Here is a 16,265-nt window from a genome sequence, read left to right as displayed (position 1 = left end):
GTTCCGTTTGTCTGTGGTCTGTCGGGGATAAGATAAGACTGTAACTAAGTGCCCATCTTTTCTGTGCTTTACCTCATACCTTGTAATCTACCCCTTTTCTCCACCACCAATTATATCCTCCTCCGGAGGTCTTGAGAACTGTACCCCTTGTGTCGTTTCATTTATCCCAGTCATTGTGTCTTTTCCATCATTGATTTAGCATAGCGCGACCAGGTCAACGTCGGGTGGAATCGGGTGAGTTGGGGAAGAATCGGGGGAATTGTTAGGTCGCGGCAATACCACCGCTCGGTAAATAACATCAAATCCGCGATCCACCGAGCACATATATTGTTGAATATTTCAGAAAGTACCATATTTTCGATTGTGTATTTTTATGACATTGTTTACTCACACGTTTCACCTTTCCCGATACATAACTAAATTTTTGATTCATTAGAGGCACAATCAGCCGACTTGTACCAAAATTATTCTGGGGTGCATTCACACTGAAGTCATAGGCAGCACTGACATTGGTAGCTTGATTGACTTTTCACAACTACCTGTTCATTTTATACCCATTTCTTCAACACAGATAGAAATACTGACAGTGGTTTATTAGTGGGGAGCAAGTACACCCCAGGAAACCTCTTTAGTTTTCATTATTATGCATGGCCAGAGGGAGTTGTCCAAACTGAATTTGTGTTGGTTATACACGTTTTCATGTTTTGAGATACATAAATAAAGAAAATATTCATGTTGCATGAAAATAGATGCTTTATTTTGAAAAAAAATAAAAACCGACGTTTTCTTTTGCTTTTTTAAGTTTTTCGAGTTTGGTATTGGTATCCATGGTAACCATAAAAATGGTAAACTAGCACAGAAAGTGTAGGATTTACTCAAAAAGGCATTATAAATAATGAATGTATCATGTTTTGAACCAATCTATACGTTGTATTTTACTACTGCTTTAACTCCACGGGGTGTGAACGCACCCTTCTACAACTACCACTACTAATCCGCATGCCTGATTAACGGAAATAGCGACCTCTATAACTGTCAGTCTTTCACCTTCTGCCAACATTGACATGGGCTAACAATGGTGTAACCAAGAGAGTCTTAAGCATCCTCGAGGATGACGCCGGTTTAGATCGGGTCGGTGACCGTGGTAAAGATCCGTGGCAAATTTCAGGGAGTTATGAACCGGTACATGTTCACTCAAGCAGCGGACATGTCCAAAACAGGGAATAGTGTCTCCTTGCAATATCGAGTGTGAACGGGCCAAGTCCAGTGATCTCACAAATGGTCCTGTTTGAGAACGCACACCAAATATCTCAAATGGTTTATTTTACCTTGGGTGAGGATGAGGGTTAAACCCACCAGCAAAGCAACGGGTCAGTAAATGTCCACAGAACAAATTATGCTTCCTCTTCACCATAACATGTCCATCTCAAGGCTGAACACAAAACTCACTCGTGATCTCACCATAAAATAATCATAAACTCACATTGATCAAGAGGGGGTGGTACAGAGCCTTTTACCCACGACGTGTGATCATCTACGAGGTTTATGGTCAGGTTCGGGTGCCAATGAGACAGGACTTCCACAGGACCATAATCTTCTGCTCTCTGCAAATACAGATCAGACCGTTTCTAAGATGCTGTACCATCAGAGAGCTCACAAGATCACATCATTACAGCAATGATTGCAGTGTTCAATGTTTATATTCTCGATCCTCTCCAAATGTTTAAAATTTCCATTTTCTAAATGCCAATCAGGGAAGGGACAGGAAAATTATGTCTCGCCATTCAGGTTTGGATTATCTGTGTGAAATAAAGAAAAATACCTTTATCCTCTCTGGGCTTGCCTCAGTCTCTCCAGTCAATAGGTTCTTTGTCTTTAAAAACCTCCTTTTCTTGAATTTGTTGAGCACTAAGCAGAATGTCAGGCAATCACAGCGATGACAAGTAAAGAGTATAAATAGATAGATTTTAATAACTAGTCTGCAGTAACTACATTCACATGCAAGTGAAAAAGCACATCCTATCATCGCTTCTTTTTCATTTCCCATGTTACGGTTTTCAATTTAACAATCCCACCGCCACATGACACTATGACGAAAGTTTCCATTCATCAAGACCTTCTGCGATTATTGCTTTGGTTCTTCTTCATGCAGTATGGGGCTCTAGTCTGTTCTGAGGCTGAGGCAACATCTGCGGCTCCGCAACGGTGTCTCGGTGTCATCGTCTTACCATCTCACAAAAGTTTATCTCCCCAACAATGGATTTTAACAAGTACATATTGACAAGAATACATTAACTGCTGTGGGAAATTGGGTGCAGCTGTTGGGGTTTATTTTTGAGCCCCTTTTGCTCACAAAGGTGAGATGCTTAATGACAGCCGCACCTCATTTCCCCCAAAGCAGTAAACATACCGCTCCGTGCAAAGGAAAAAGGAGTGGGACTTTTTATTTACATATTTTATTCCTTGGCTATCCCATTTTTCTCCGATATGTTCCCTATGAGAAATGATTTTATTTTTCTAATTCATAAAGTGGGGACATCAACTTTGCGGTCATCATGTCTAAAGGCCGAGCAAAGTTGATCTATTAAGTTATGTGAGGACAATCTTCCCGCCAACTGCTATTATTCGGCCAATCACCATTCAGCTGTTCAGATTTTCATAATAAAGAGAAAAACAAAGCTAAAAAAAAAAAAAATTTTAATGGCTTGATGTCTCTGATCTCAAATGACCATTGAACATATAGCAAGGTGACATGCTCTACCTGTGCTGAGAGCACGTCACATCAGCATATGATGCAGGATATATAAGAAATGTTCGCTCACTGCGGGAAGTATAAACAGTAGAAAGTCGACGATAGCGAGGATGAGTGGGATCAGGGTGGTATCCACTCTTCACAAAGTACACATGAATGTACAATGAACCATTATTTTTCACATCCTGAAAAAAAAAAAAAAGAGACAATGGGTGGTAGTCAACAAGAGGGCTGGAATAGTTACAAAATAATTACATTCAGGACAAGAACGGCACTCGGTAGAGAGCATACCTCCGCCAGGATGAACAGTTTGTTTTGTATCCCGCCGATAGGTCAGATTTGGATCCATACCTGAATCAAAATCTAATCGGCTTGTTCTCGTCACCTAACCAACACATCCACCCCGTTTGTCACAGGTCGTCTGCAACTTTTTTAAATATCATGCTATATATCGTTTTTGGCCCCATCATCCAATGGTGAAGAATCACTTTGAAAATTTTCAAACCCTCATATCTGGATGTTCATCAAAATCGAATAGATTCGTCCTTGTCGCACATACAACCTGTCCACCAAGTTACATCCGAATCCATCCATAACTTTTTGAGATATTGTGCTATTGTATTGGTTTCAGCCCGATAACTCAATGGTGAAGAATCACTTTAAAAATTCTCGGATCCAGATCTTCACCAAAATCCAATCATTTCGTCTTTGTTACATTAGCCAATCTCTACAACAAATTTTGTCCATTCACAAACAAACAGACAGACAGAGACGTGAAAACATACCCTCCATCCACCTTCAAAGGAAGTCTATTCCACCCCCCATCCCCACCTCCTCACCACATCCCCCCACCCCAAACTCCCCATCCCCTTCTCCTTATCCTCATCCTTCCCTGAATGATTGTGCAGTAAAACATGTTCGGAAAGGCATGGGAAAGCACCTCTGAGATTGGAATTTCGCCATAGTGTTCATAAGTTCCATCACCATTTGGTCCCAATGTCCAATCTCCATACACGACATCACGCAACGCCCAGAAGAGCTGCGACGTATTGTTAAACTCGGTGAAAGAACTGCTCTCAGAGATGAACACCAGCACGTCCTGTTAAAGCACAAGGTACAGCAATTAACAAGCAGAGTAGGAAGGATTTTGTGAAAGATTAAGGGAGACGTTCCATTAAAAGCATTCGCAATACCACAGAAGAGAAAAATCAAATCTATCTGAAGGTTTCAGGTAAAGCAAATCAATAAGTAACATAATTAATGGTCCATGTCGTTTTAGCCATTGATTTTGACGAGGTTAAATTGAAAATTCAAATTCCCGGAGAATGGGTCGGACACCTTGTTCCCCCATGTCAGGAACAAGTGTACCGCTGTAACCGAGTCACATGCTATGTCAGATTGTTTTATGACAATGAAGTGATATAGCGCAGCATTTGCAGAATAAGTGGATGACGTTTTGCGTCACCGTCCCCCCACCCAAAACCACTGGCAAATTTTTTTTTTTTTAAACACCCAACACACTAATTGGAGTCATGCTGATCCTATGTAGCAAGTTTCGATGTAATCGGCCCAGAACTGTAGGAGTAGCGCGACAAAAACACACACCGGTCCGTGAATTATAGTAAGGATTTGGTGAGAAACTGAATTTCACATTGAAACTGCATCAAAACATTCAAGATTGTAAAACTATGAATGCCTCAAAAAGAAAGTGCAATTATTACCATGACGGTGTCCTTGGGAAAGAGGTTTCGGCTCGGTGCCCGCACCTGTCCACTCACCGAGCCACCTGGAGTGCCCTGGGGTGTACTCCCCCGACGGAAAAGGCTGCTGATGAGCCAAATAATCAAAATCCTACGAAAGGAAACATGGAATGCAATTTTAAAGGCTTTATGTTGAAGTAGTTAAACTACATGCATTTTTCACAGTAAATGTGTTACAAATGACCGACTTTGCGAATTATTAACATAAAAGTTTGGTTTCTCTTCCCCGCCTGACCGCCACCAACTGAATAAAATAACAGACACCGTACCATATACATGCAAGACGTCGGAAAGACGAAGGTGATGGCAAGTGGTAAAGCATGTGGTGAGGTGGAAAGAACTGGGAGGTGGCCCTGTGCTGTGTGTAGGAAGGGTGTCGGAGTGAACTCCATTCAGTGTACAATGTGCGCTGAGTGGGTTCATCAAAAATGTAGTGGTCTGAGAGGGTCATTAACCAGTGTGGCAGCTACATTCAAATGTAAGGTGTGCACAGAGGGAGCTGCAGATGGAGGAAATGTTGAGTTGGATCTTGGAGACGGCGTGAAGCTGGAAGGTGTGAAAACATTTTGCTACCTCGGAGACATGCTGAATGGAGAAGGTGGATCGGACTCGGCAAAGGTTGCTCGAGTGAGATGTGCATGGAAGAAGTTTCGGGAATTGAGTGGCGTGCTGATGATGAGGGGAGTGTCGTTGAAGCTGAAGGGAAAGGTGTATGCTGCATGTGTGAGAAGTGTTATGATTTATGGGAGCGAGACATGGGTAATGAACGTAGAGCAGCAACGAAGGTTGGAAAGGGTGGAAATGCGAATGGTTCGACGGATGTGCGGAGTATCGTTGAGAGAGAGGAAGACAAATGATGAATTGCGAAAGATGATGGGAATAGAGCCTGTGATTGATGCTGTGAAGAGGAACAGGTTGAGATGGTTTGGTCATGTGTTGAGGAAGGATGAAAGTGACTGGTTGAGAAGAGTGATGGAAATGAATGTAGAAGGAAGTAGAAGACGGGGAAGACCGAGAAAGACTTGGCTAAAGATGGTGGAAGAAGAAATACGGGCAAGGGGGTTAACAAGGAGAGATGCAGAAAATAGGGCAAAATGGAGAAGATTGTCATGGGGACCGCAAGGCTAACCCCCGCTCTAGCAGGGAAAATGGCCTTTAAAATGCATGTTGTTGTTGTTGTTGTTGTACCATATACATGCAGCAGAGACCGACATTGTCGGTACATCAGCCGTCAATAAAAGGGAGGGATCAAAGTCAAAATTGTGATGGATTCGGCCCTTCCGTGGGTGTGGTTGTCATCCATTTATAACCTTGCTGGTGATGTAGTATTATTCTTATCGGGGTTGGAAAGGAAACGGCGGTTATTATTGTTTATAGGAAATGGTTATTGTGGTGAAAAGGTTAAAAAGCGCTCCTGGTAAAAATGTGGCCGGAAATCGGATCGTGAGCCGGAAGACGGAGGGAGCGAAGACGAAGAGGCGTGGAGAGAAGTAAAAAGACGATCTTGGTTGAAGCTCCGTACCGAGCGGTCGAGCGTACAATGCGAGTGAACTTCGAGTCCTTGAAAGGAAGTTCGTGCGATAGGGGATATCGCCGGAGTGCTGTGGAGCCTGCGTAGTCGGGTATCTGCATTGAGGTTCCGGAGTATCCTTGCCTCGAAGCCCCGGCTCGAGTGAAAGCCGTCCGCCATTTCGCCACACGCGCTGCCTTCAGTGAAGGAGGGTTTTTGTCGCGTCGGCCGGGCATTATTCCCCGATGGGTTGCCGGGGACGGCTGTGCCAGAAAGTGGCTTTTGGAGGATTATAAGGAGACTCGCTGATTGAACCGCAAACGTGTACATCGGAGCGCGTCTTTGGGAGGTTTTCCATTCCACCGCTATTTTGCTGGGTGTTGGACCACGTGACCTCTGGGTTGCTTCGATCGTCCACGCCTCAATTGATTTTGATCGGACATTGATCCAACGATCACTGGAACGAATCGACTTCGCCTTGGAGGGGTACAGAGACATTGGGGGAGTGCAGTGAGTTTGGGTTAAAGGACTAGATAAGGTGGTACCATCTTAAGATAGTGATTGTAGGGTGAATTGCTATTATTATTTGTGTCGTGATTCCGGTGTGATTTATAATATATTATTGTTTGTTCATAACCCTTGGTGTGGTTTCATGATTGATTTGATTGTTTCATTTGATGGTTTCATTGAGGGTTTCATTATTGATCGATTTCAACCAAGGATAACATATCTTTCTGCCGGGGACCCTCTCGGGGTTCGGAGGTTTACCGAGACCAGGGGATAGGGGAGGACCCCGTAACAAAATCAACAGATTTTATTGAACATTATCTCATGTATATTTCACATGTCTCTGTTAAACAAAGCACTACGAGTGCCTAATTACATCTTTCCGAAATAATGTCTCTCCCAAAAGACCAACTGGACAACCCTCCCATCTACTTTCTCAACAATCCTCTCCAAGAAGTTCTGTCACCCAAGCTTTTTGGGTCTCACAATCTGCCATGATCTTTCCTGGGAAAACCACATTTCCCAGCTGGCTTCCGAAGCCAGTCGCCAACTGGGCATCCTCCGTCGTGCGAAGTCCTTCCTTGGCACACCTGAACTCCTCACCACATACAAGGCTTTCATCCGCAGCTCAATGGAATACTGCTCTCCCCTCTGGGCTGGTGCTCCTGCCTCACACCTAGCTCGTCTTCACGCTGTTGAAACCAAAGCTTTCAGAATCATTGGAATCTCCCGCGATGAAGCCGATTGTGAGGGCCTTTCACTCACTCATCGCAGGCAGGTTGGTGGTCTTTCTGTCTTCTACCGACTCCTCTCTGGCCTTGCTCCCCCAGCTCTGTCTGTGCTCTGTCCCCAAAATATTCCTACAGGTCACACAAGATCTGCCAGTAACCCTCTTCTGGTTAAACTGCCAAAATCAAGACTCTCTGCTCACCTTCACTCCTCTCTTCTCCCGCCTCTGGAACAAACTCCCTCAATCTCTTCAATCCCACTCCTCCCTCCAGGTCTTTAAAACAGCTGTTCACCACCATCTCTTATCTTCCTCCATCCAAAACCTTGATCTTTTCTACCCCTGTTAATTCACCCCAGATCCACTTTTTTGAAATACCAACTTCTTTCCTGGAAGTCCTAGCAGTGTCCATGTGTTTTATACCTCTCCCACGCCTCCTCCCCCCCAAGCCCTCTCCCTCCCACAGATCTCCCGATGTCCCTGCTCTCTACTGTTGTACTTGTGTGTTTCCGTCTCTCTCCCCATCTTGTCTCCCGCCTCCCTTTATCATGTTTTATGTGTCATTGTTTTTTTGTGATTAATGTTTGTTCTTATACGAGCCTGGATCTTGTATACAAAAAAAAAAAAAAAATGTTTTTTTTTATATTAGCTATTTTATTTGTGATTGGAGTTATGCTGTTTGGAATGAAAATAAAGATATTGAGTTCAAATGAATGAGGAAATGACGTGAGGGATTCTACTTTCTAGCCATGACATTCACAGATCGCCATATGCAGATTCGCCATTGACTGGGTATAGAACCATTCAAACGGGTATGTTTTTCTTGCAAGTCCTTCACGAACCTGCTCTCCATGCTTGATGTTCGACTACAGGTGGCACAAGAATGTGGAATTTATTGGTTCATGGTTTCCCATTCGCCGTTTTTTTTTTTACCCAAGTCTTTCACGAACCTGCTGTCCACGTGTGCCTGAAGGTGGCACAGGAATATGAAATTTATTCGTTCCTTGGTTTAGCATTCACCATTTCCACATTGTTAGTTTGCTTTTGTATCCCTACCCATTCGTAGCATGGGTACCTCACTAGTAATGAAATAACACGCTCCATGGGATGCGAAGTAAAAAACAGCTACAAACAGGTGTGTTATATTCACAACAACTTTTATCAGTGTGAAAAACACCTTTGGTTGTGCAGGTAAATATGCACAGAGTTGCATCACACAACAACAACAACAACAACAACAACAACAACATGCATTTTAAAGGCCATTTTCCCTGCTAGAGCGGGGGTTAGCCTTGCGGTCCCCATGACAATCTTCTCCATTTTGCCCTATTTTCTGCATCTCTCCTTGTTAACCCCCTTGCCCGCATTTCTTCTTCCACCATCTTTAGCCAAGTCTTTCTCGGTCTTCCCTGTCCTCTGCTTCCTTCTACATTCATTTCCACCACTCTTCTCAACCAGTCATTTTCATCCTTCCTCAACACATGACCAAACCATCTCAACCTGTTCCTCTTCACAGCATCAATCACAGGCTCTATTCCCATCATCTTTCGCAATTCATCATTTGTCTTCCTCTCTCTCAACGATACTCCGCACATCCATCGAACCATTCACATTTCCACCCTTTCCAACCTTCGTTCCTGCTCTACGTTCATTACCCATGTCTCGCTCCCATAAATCATAACACTTCTCACACATGCAGCATACACCTTTCCCTTCAGCTTCAACGACACTCCCCTCATCATCAGCACGCCACTCAGTTCCCGAAACTTCTTCCATGCACATCTCACTCGAGCAACCGTTGCCGAGTCTGATCCACCTTCTCCATTCAGCATGTCTCCGAGGTAGCAAAATGTTTTCACACCTTCCAGCTTCACGCAGTCTCCAAGATCCAACTCAACATTTCCTCCATCTGCAGCTCCCTCTGTGCACACCTTACATTTGAATGTAGCTGCCACACTGGTTAATGACCCTCTCAGACCACTACATTTTTGATGAACCCACTCAGGGCACATTGTACATTGAATGGAGTTCACTCCGACACCCTTCCTACACATAGCACAGGGCCACTTCCCAGTTCTTTCCACCTCACCACATGCTTTACCACTTTCCATCACCTTCGTCTTTCCGATATTCACCTTCAGACCTTTTGTCTCCATACATTCCTTCCACTTGTTCATCTTTTCCTTCAGTCCATCCATACTTTCCGCAATTAACACCAGATCATCTGCATACAACAACTCCCACGGTAAACCCTCCTTTACGTTCTGAGCCAGCACCTCCATCACAGCTAAAAATAGTAGTGGACTTAGTACCGACCCCTGATGCACTCCCACCTTCACCTCAAACTCACCACTGTTCCCGTCCTTACAGCTGTGCGCGCTCTTTTGTACATTGCCATCACTACTCTGATCAACCATTCCTCCACTCCTAACTTCCTCAATGCCCATGTCAATACTTTGCGTGGTACCCTATCGAATGCTTTCTCCAGATCAACAAACCCAAGAAACAACTTCTTCCTCTTCTCCATGAACTTCTCCTGCAACTGCCTCACAATGAAAAGCGCGTCTGTCGTTCCTCTTCCTGGCATGAATCCAAACTGCATTTCGTCGATTTTCACTTTCTTCCTTATCCTCCTCTCCAACACCCTTTCCAATACCTTCATTCCATGCTCCAATAACTTTATCGCTCGGTACGAGCCACACTCCAGAGGGTCACCTTTCCCCTTGTATAGAGGGACGAGGGTACTCAGTTCCAAATCCACTGGAATGCGGCCTTCTTTCACCACCAGATTACAGATCTCTGTCATTCTCTTCACACCCCAACTTCCTGCTGCCTTCAACATATCTCCCACAACTCCCGTCGGCCCTCCCGCTTTTCTACACTTCATTGCTTTTATCGCTTCCTCAACTTCCTTCTCAGTTATCTTCTCTGCCGGTCCTAAAACTGGGTTACTCTCTATGTTGCCATCCCATTCATTCTCTGTATTCAACAGCATTTCCATATATCTTTTCCATCTTCCTTTAATTCCATCTGGGTCAACAACGATTTGTCCCACTTCATCCTTCAAGCAACTCACCCCCATCACATCACACCTCTCTTTCGCTATCTGCTTTGCAATCCTGAATACTGCTTTCTGACCCTCTTCCGAATCCAAGCGTTCTCCGAACATTTTCCTACATGCCTCCTGCGCCTTTGCTACCTCTTTCTTTGCAGCCTTCCTGGCTGCCTTATAACTTTCATGCTCTGCTGTTTCTGCTCCCGTACCCTTCGTCTTCTGCCACTCCTTGAACTTCCTCCTCTTCTCGTCAATCCTCTTTCCAACTTCATCATCCGACCACCATGTTTCCGAGTGCCTCGGTGGTCCTTTTGTCCATCCACATACCTCACCAACGGCTCCCAACAGACTAGCTTTCTTTCTTCCGGAAACGACATTATATGCAAAAACAATTGCATCACACAACATTGAGAAATTAACCAAAAGGGAGAAGAGCTGAGGATTCATTGTTTTTTGTTTTGTTTTTTGCTTGTTGAAACACCAATTGCTTATTTCTGTATACTTTGCCCAAGTTTGGTGAACCCACCTGAACATAACACCTTTAATAACCTGCCAGGTGCCAGTCGGTGGTTGCTGCTGCTGCTGCTGCTGGCCCTGCTGTTGTTGCTCTCCATGTTCCGTCTCCACAAGTGGCCCATTTCCTTCCACCAAACTCACCTGCACCAAATCACAGCAAACCTCTGGTGACACACCAAGTTTGGTATGGTTGTGTTCATAGGATATGTCACCAGTCATGTAGTTTGGGAAAGGGGCGTTAGGGTTTGACATTATTTAATAGCACATTTAATAACAGATTACTCCAATGACATCATTTAACCGCAGATAACGGTAAACAAGAAAGAAAGAAAAAAAATTCTCCATCATCATACAAAACTCAAATATCCCAAACCAGAAAGGGCAACAAAAGTCCCTTATCATCCAATTGAAGGGTGAACTTGAATTTTAAAAAATCCTTTTGTACGTCCTCGGTAAAACATCAAACAAACACAACATCTCCTGATGCCAAGTTCGAGCCGACTCGAAGACGCTGCACTTCACAACACAAATTGATATTTACTATATGATATTTACAATACACAAGACACATTGGACACCTCTCGTGTTCAGTTATTATATGGACCAAAACGACAAGTTTGAGTTTAAGATATTCAAACTTCAGTACAAACGATTACCGGTGTTACCAAGGTTCAGTTCGAGCAATTGGGCGATATTCCAATCGTCGCACAGAGATTTGATCAAGACAAATTTATATATATATATATATATATATATATATATATATATATATATATATATATATATATATATATATATATATATATATATATATATACATACATACATACATATATATATATATATATAGTTGCGGATCTCCCGAAGCCCGTTCCCGTTACAAAGGCGGGGATTAACCCCCCTTTTTTTTCCCCCTGGGTCTTCGGGTCCGCGAGGCCGAATCGCCACTTCCGGAGCAAATGTGAAAAAGGGTATCGGGTCAACGTCGCACGTACCTTTCACCCACGCTGCCACGAAAGCGGGGACCGAACCTCGCACAAGCCATGCTTAATCGAGTACGCCCGAGCGGTATGCGTATCACGCGACTCGTGCCGTTACTTTTATGGAACCCAATTTGAGCGGTTCTATTCGTACCATGCGAAGCCAATTGATGGAAGGGACGAGAACGGTCAAATCAAAGGAATAACACGATTTATTATTATTTATGTACAATGATTCACAGAAGGAAAGGGGACACAGAGCAGAAGCTTAATCAATCTTAGCTTATCCCCAGACACAGGACCCACTCACGCACATGGGGAGAAGAAGAGAGGTTCGCGCGCCAAACGCGCTTTGCCGTCGGTCGCTCCGGGGCAGCTCGCCCGGCGTGGCTCTCTGGCGGTCACGGCACGTATGCAGGAGAAGGCAGGCAGGAGGAAGTCGCGCGTCTGTGGCCCGGCACGGGTCGTCCTCTCGAGCGCGCGATTAATACAGCACAGAGCACAGGGCACGGGGCACGTTCGTGTACAATCTCGATCACCGGCAATTCAATGCACTCGTTCGGCGGCGCGTTCTCGTGCATTCTCCAATCCACTCCAATCCACTCTCACAGGGAACTCATCTCTCGTCTCACAGGGAACTGTAACTCAGAACTTGAACTCACGATACTCTGCGGCTCTGACTGACCTGACGCGCAACTCTCTTGAACTCATCTCATCTCACAAGGAACTCATCTCATCTGAGGTGGGGGGGGGGCAGGGGGGGCTCGGAGCAGGGTTTATGGCTCCGCCCCGGCCTTACTCGAATGTTCCAAACCCCACCTCTCATCGTCGTGGTTAGCCACTCCCCTCGAGCCCTGATTGGCGGCTCGTTGCTTACCGGCCACTCCCTCCTGCAGCGCCTCCCTTCGGCCTCGCCAGACTTGTTCAGGCCTGCCACGTGGCATGCTATCGCCCAAAAGACCGCCCTACTCACGGGCCTGCTCAACGCAAAACTAACACAGAACAGGACTACGCTTACATTCACGAAGAAATAACTGAACTATCGCGTGGCTTCATGTTGTGGTGCGTCTACCGACGAGGGGGAATTATCCTTTATTCCAAAACCACAACAATATATACCTTGTATATATCCTTTTTTGTGACAAGGATGGCCGTCTACTCGTCCGTTCCCTGTTGCTTTGTTTGGCTCTGAGGCTAGATACACTGTGATTGCCTCCTGGCAAGATTATAGTATTGGCTTATTAAAAGGGGAGGCGAGACAGGGGCGGGAGAGGCGAGACGGGGCGGGAGAGGCGAGACGGGGCGGGAGAGGCGAGACGGGGAGGGAGAGGCGAGACGGGGAGGGAGAGGCGAGACGGGGAGGGAGAGGCGAGACGGGGAGGGAGAGGCGAGACGGGGAGGGAGAGGCGAGACGGGGAGGGAGAGGCGAGACGGGGAGGGAGAGGCGAGACGGGGGAGGGAGAGGCGAGACGGGGGAGGGAGAGGCGAGACGGGGAGGGAGAGGCGAGACGGGGAGGGAGAGGCGAGACAGGGGAGGGAGAGGCGAGACAGGGGAGGGAGAGGCGAGACAGGGGAGGGAGAGGCGAGACAGGGGAGGGAGAGGCGAGACAGGGGAGGGAGAGGCGAGACAGGGGAGGGAGAGGCGAGACACGGGAGGGAGAGGCGAGACAGGGGAGGGAGAGGCGAGACAGGGGAGGGAGAGGCGAGACAGGGGAGGGAGAGGCGAGACAGGGGAGGGAGAGGTGAGACAGGGGAGGGAGAGGTGAGACAGGGGAGGGAGAGGTGAGACAGGGGAGGGAGAGGTGAGACAGGGGAGGGAGAGGTGAGACAGGGGAGGGAGAGGTGAGACAGGGGTGGGAGAGGTGAGACAGGGGAGGGAGAGGTGAGACAGGGGAGGGAGAGGTGAGACAGGGGAGGGAGAGGTGAGACAGGGGAGGGAGAGGTGAGACAGGGGAGGGAGAGGTGAGACAGGGGAGGGAGAGGTGAGACAGGGGAGGGAGAGGTGAGACAGGGGAGGGAGAGGTGAGACATGGGAGGGAGAGGTGAGACATGGGAGGGAGAGGAGGTACAGGGGAGATGGGGAAGAGACAGAGAGAGAGACAGAGACAGAGAGAGAGAAAGATAGAGAGTGAGGGGGTTGAGATGGGAGGAGGATCCTCCGCTAGCTTTTCCCATCACTTGGGACGGTACTCTTCCTAGTTGTTAATAAATAAAAATGAACAATTTTGAAAGGACAAAAAGGTTTCCAATTATACTCAAAATGAATGATGCAAAAATGCATTGATCACTTTTCATGGTTTCAGAATTTTACTTTTCCATTCAGAACTCGATGGAATTTTGCAAATGAAAGCGACGAGTCAACACGTGTGCGCTTAACTCAAGGTCTGGTGATGGAGTTTATTCAGGACGTACGGACTTCAAATGAACAACGATGTGCATGATGATATTTACTAAACGTACAACATTTTATATAAACAATAACACTCTGCTCATATTGACTATAACACTTTATATAAACATCAACACAGTGCATAGGAAAAGATACCATAACACTTATAATTTCTGTGATAAAAACAATCGAAGTGCTGCTCAGTGCACGAGATTTTCAAGAAAATTGTCGAGGTAACGCAATCTGAAAACAAAACTCCATGGAGATGGTCCAGTGGGGGATAATGACGAGGTTTAGCCAGAGAGAGATGGTGGGTGGGGGGGAAGAGGAGGGTTTAACTCGACAGTTATCGGGGAGGGGGGGGGAGGGGGGGCGCGGTGGTAAGTGCGGCAACACAGTTCAGCCGATGGGAGTATAGGGTGCAACGACACTGTTTAATCGGGGGGCCGGAGGGGGCAAGGGTGTAAGATCACGGTATAACCGGGGGTGTGGGTGGCATGGCGTGTGTGGATACAGTTTATTGAGGGAGGAGGGGGGGGGTGGAGGGGAGGAAGGGTGGAGGGGTGGTGGAGGGAAAGGTGGTGGAGGGAGAGGTGGTGGAGGGAGAGGTGGTGGAGGGAGAGGTGGTGGAGGGAGAGGTGGTGGAGGGAGAGGTGGTGGAGGGAGGGGTGGTGGAGGGAGGGGTGGTGGAGGGAGGGGGGGTGGAGGGAGGGGGTGGAGGTAGTAGTGTATGGTGTAAGGTGTAACGTCACGGTTTAGCCGGCGTTGTGGGTGGCATGGCGTGTGTGCGGCCACGGTATAATAGGCATAGGGGGTGGGGAGGATAGGTGGCAGGTGTCATGAGGTTTAATCGTGGGGGGGTGTGGGGTGGGGAGTAACGTCACGGTTTAACTGGGGTTTGGGTGACGTCGCGGTTTACCAGCGAAGGTGGGGGTGACATGGTTTACCCAGGAAGGAGAAAGGGGAAGGAGGTGTGTGAAAGTGACAGTGCAATTTACGGAGAGGGGGAGGGTTTGACTGGACCAGACGATTTTTGAAGTTCTGGACGAATCCCGTACATGAATGATCCACTATTAGTATTAACAATATCCATCATAAATCTCCGAGAATTCCCGCCCGATCTGTGAAAAGTCTCACGAAAGGAATACAAGCGCGAATCCGTGCAGGTAAAGCGGCGAAATACAAACCGCTCCGTAGTCCGTACCGAAGAGCAATATTAATACTAATAGTTCACAGTCGACGTTCGCATCTTGAGTTGATCTTCACGTACATTCGTTTTAAAAGCTTCCGTGGCAAGAGCTGCCCGATAATCGGCACTTACTTGTCCATTCACCGGCGTGCCGTCCGTCGCCATGTCGTTCCCTTTTTCGTTTTTTCTTTTCTTTTTTTAACAGAGTCAAAGGTCACGATTGCTGTGAGGTAACTCTCTGTTGGCTATGATTTTATTGAATCGTACTGTGATTGGCTCGCGTCGCGATCCAAAACGTCACTGCCGAACGCTTATTGGCTGTTATCGTTTTACCCGAAGCCTTTTTTTATATAACATACATATAAATACAGGACAAATAAAAGGCATATTAATCTAATATAATTTTAAATACATTAAGGAGCCTACTCAGGCGGATTTAAATGAGTAGGGAAAAATGCAACAACCAAGCTAATTTTACGTTGCCATACACCTCAAGTAGATATCGGCATTTCTGTCACGGAAACACGAAGGTGGAAAATATAACAAGCTTATCAGCTAATAAACAAGCAAATATAGAACGCTAACACTCCTTCCTATGGAATTCATAATTGATGAAACTTCGAGGTGGAGCCCGATGAGGATGCATCAAGTTGCTTTTGAGGTTGGGGTTTAGCGACTGTCACTGTGGTTATTGTTTGGGGGACTGGGACTGGGCAGGGATTTGGGAGGTTTGTAGTTGCCTAGTTCGTATTACGTGTCCATGATCAGGACAGATGTCCAGTCAGAGGCAAAGCACCACGAGAAATTGGAAGAACAGATGAACAAGGCTTCATCCCGATGAAGCAGCACTTACACGTAAGGAAGAGGTTTAATGACAAAC

At 46.3% G+C, this 16,265-nt stretch overlaps 1 protein-coding gene across 2 annotated transcripts in view; it reads right to left on the bottom strand.

Moving 5' to 3' along the window:
• CLPTM1 (CLPTM1 regulator of GABA type A receptor forward trafficking) overlaps window positions 1-15,659 on the bottom strand; it is a 47,988-nt gene extending 32,329 nt beyond the window's left edge. For both annotated transcript variants that reach the window (XR_013625044.1, XM_068131115.2), the window contains exons 1-7: window positions 15,518-15,659; window positions 10,838-10,968; window positions 4,474-4,603; window positions 3,693-3,851; window positions 2,823-2,937; window positions 1,823-1,908; window positions 1,484-1,604 (exon numbers count right to left, since the gene is read on the bottom strand). Coding sequence is in view for 1 of the 2 variants with exons in the window: in XM_068131115.2 (XP_067987216.2) it covers window positions 1,484-1,604; window positions 1,823-1,908; window positions 2,823-2,937; window positions 3,693-3,851; window positions 4,474-4,603; window positions 10,838-10,968; window positions 15,518-15,550 (775 nt within the window). In the remaining variant the exon portion in view is untranslated. The remainder of the gene's footprint in view (window positions 1-1,483; window positions 1,605-1,822; window positions 1,909-2,822; window positions 2,938-3,692; window positions 3,852-4,473; window positions 4,604-10,837; window positions 10,969-15,517) is intronic.
• Window positions 15,660-16,265: the final 606 nt, after the last annotated feature.

The sequence above is a fragment of the Myxine glutinosa genome, chromosome 11 (assembly GCF_964187855.1).
Source record: "Myxine glutinosa chromosome 11, kmMyxGlut1.1, whole genome shotgun sequence".
NCBI lineage: Eukaryota > Metazoa > Chordata > Myxini > Myxiniformes > Myxinidae > Myxine > Myxine glutinosa.
This window is presented reverse-complemented; position numbering and strand designations above follow the sequence as displayed.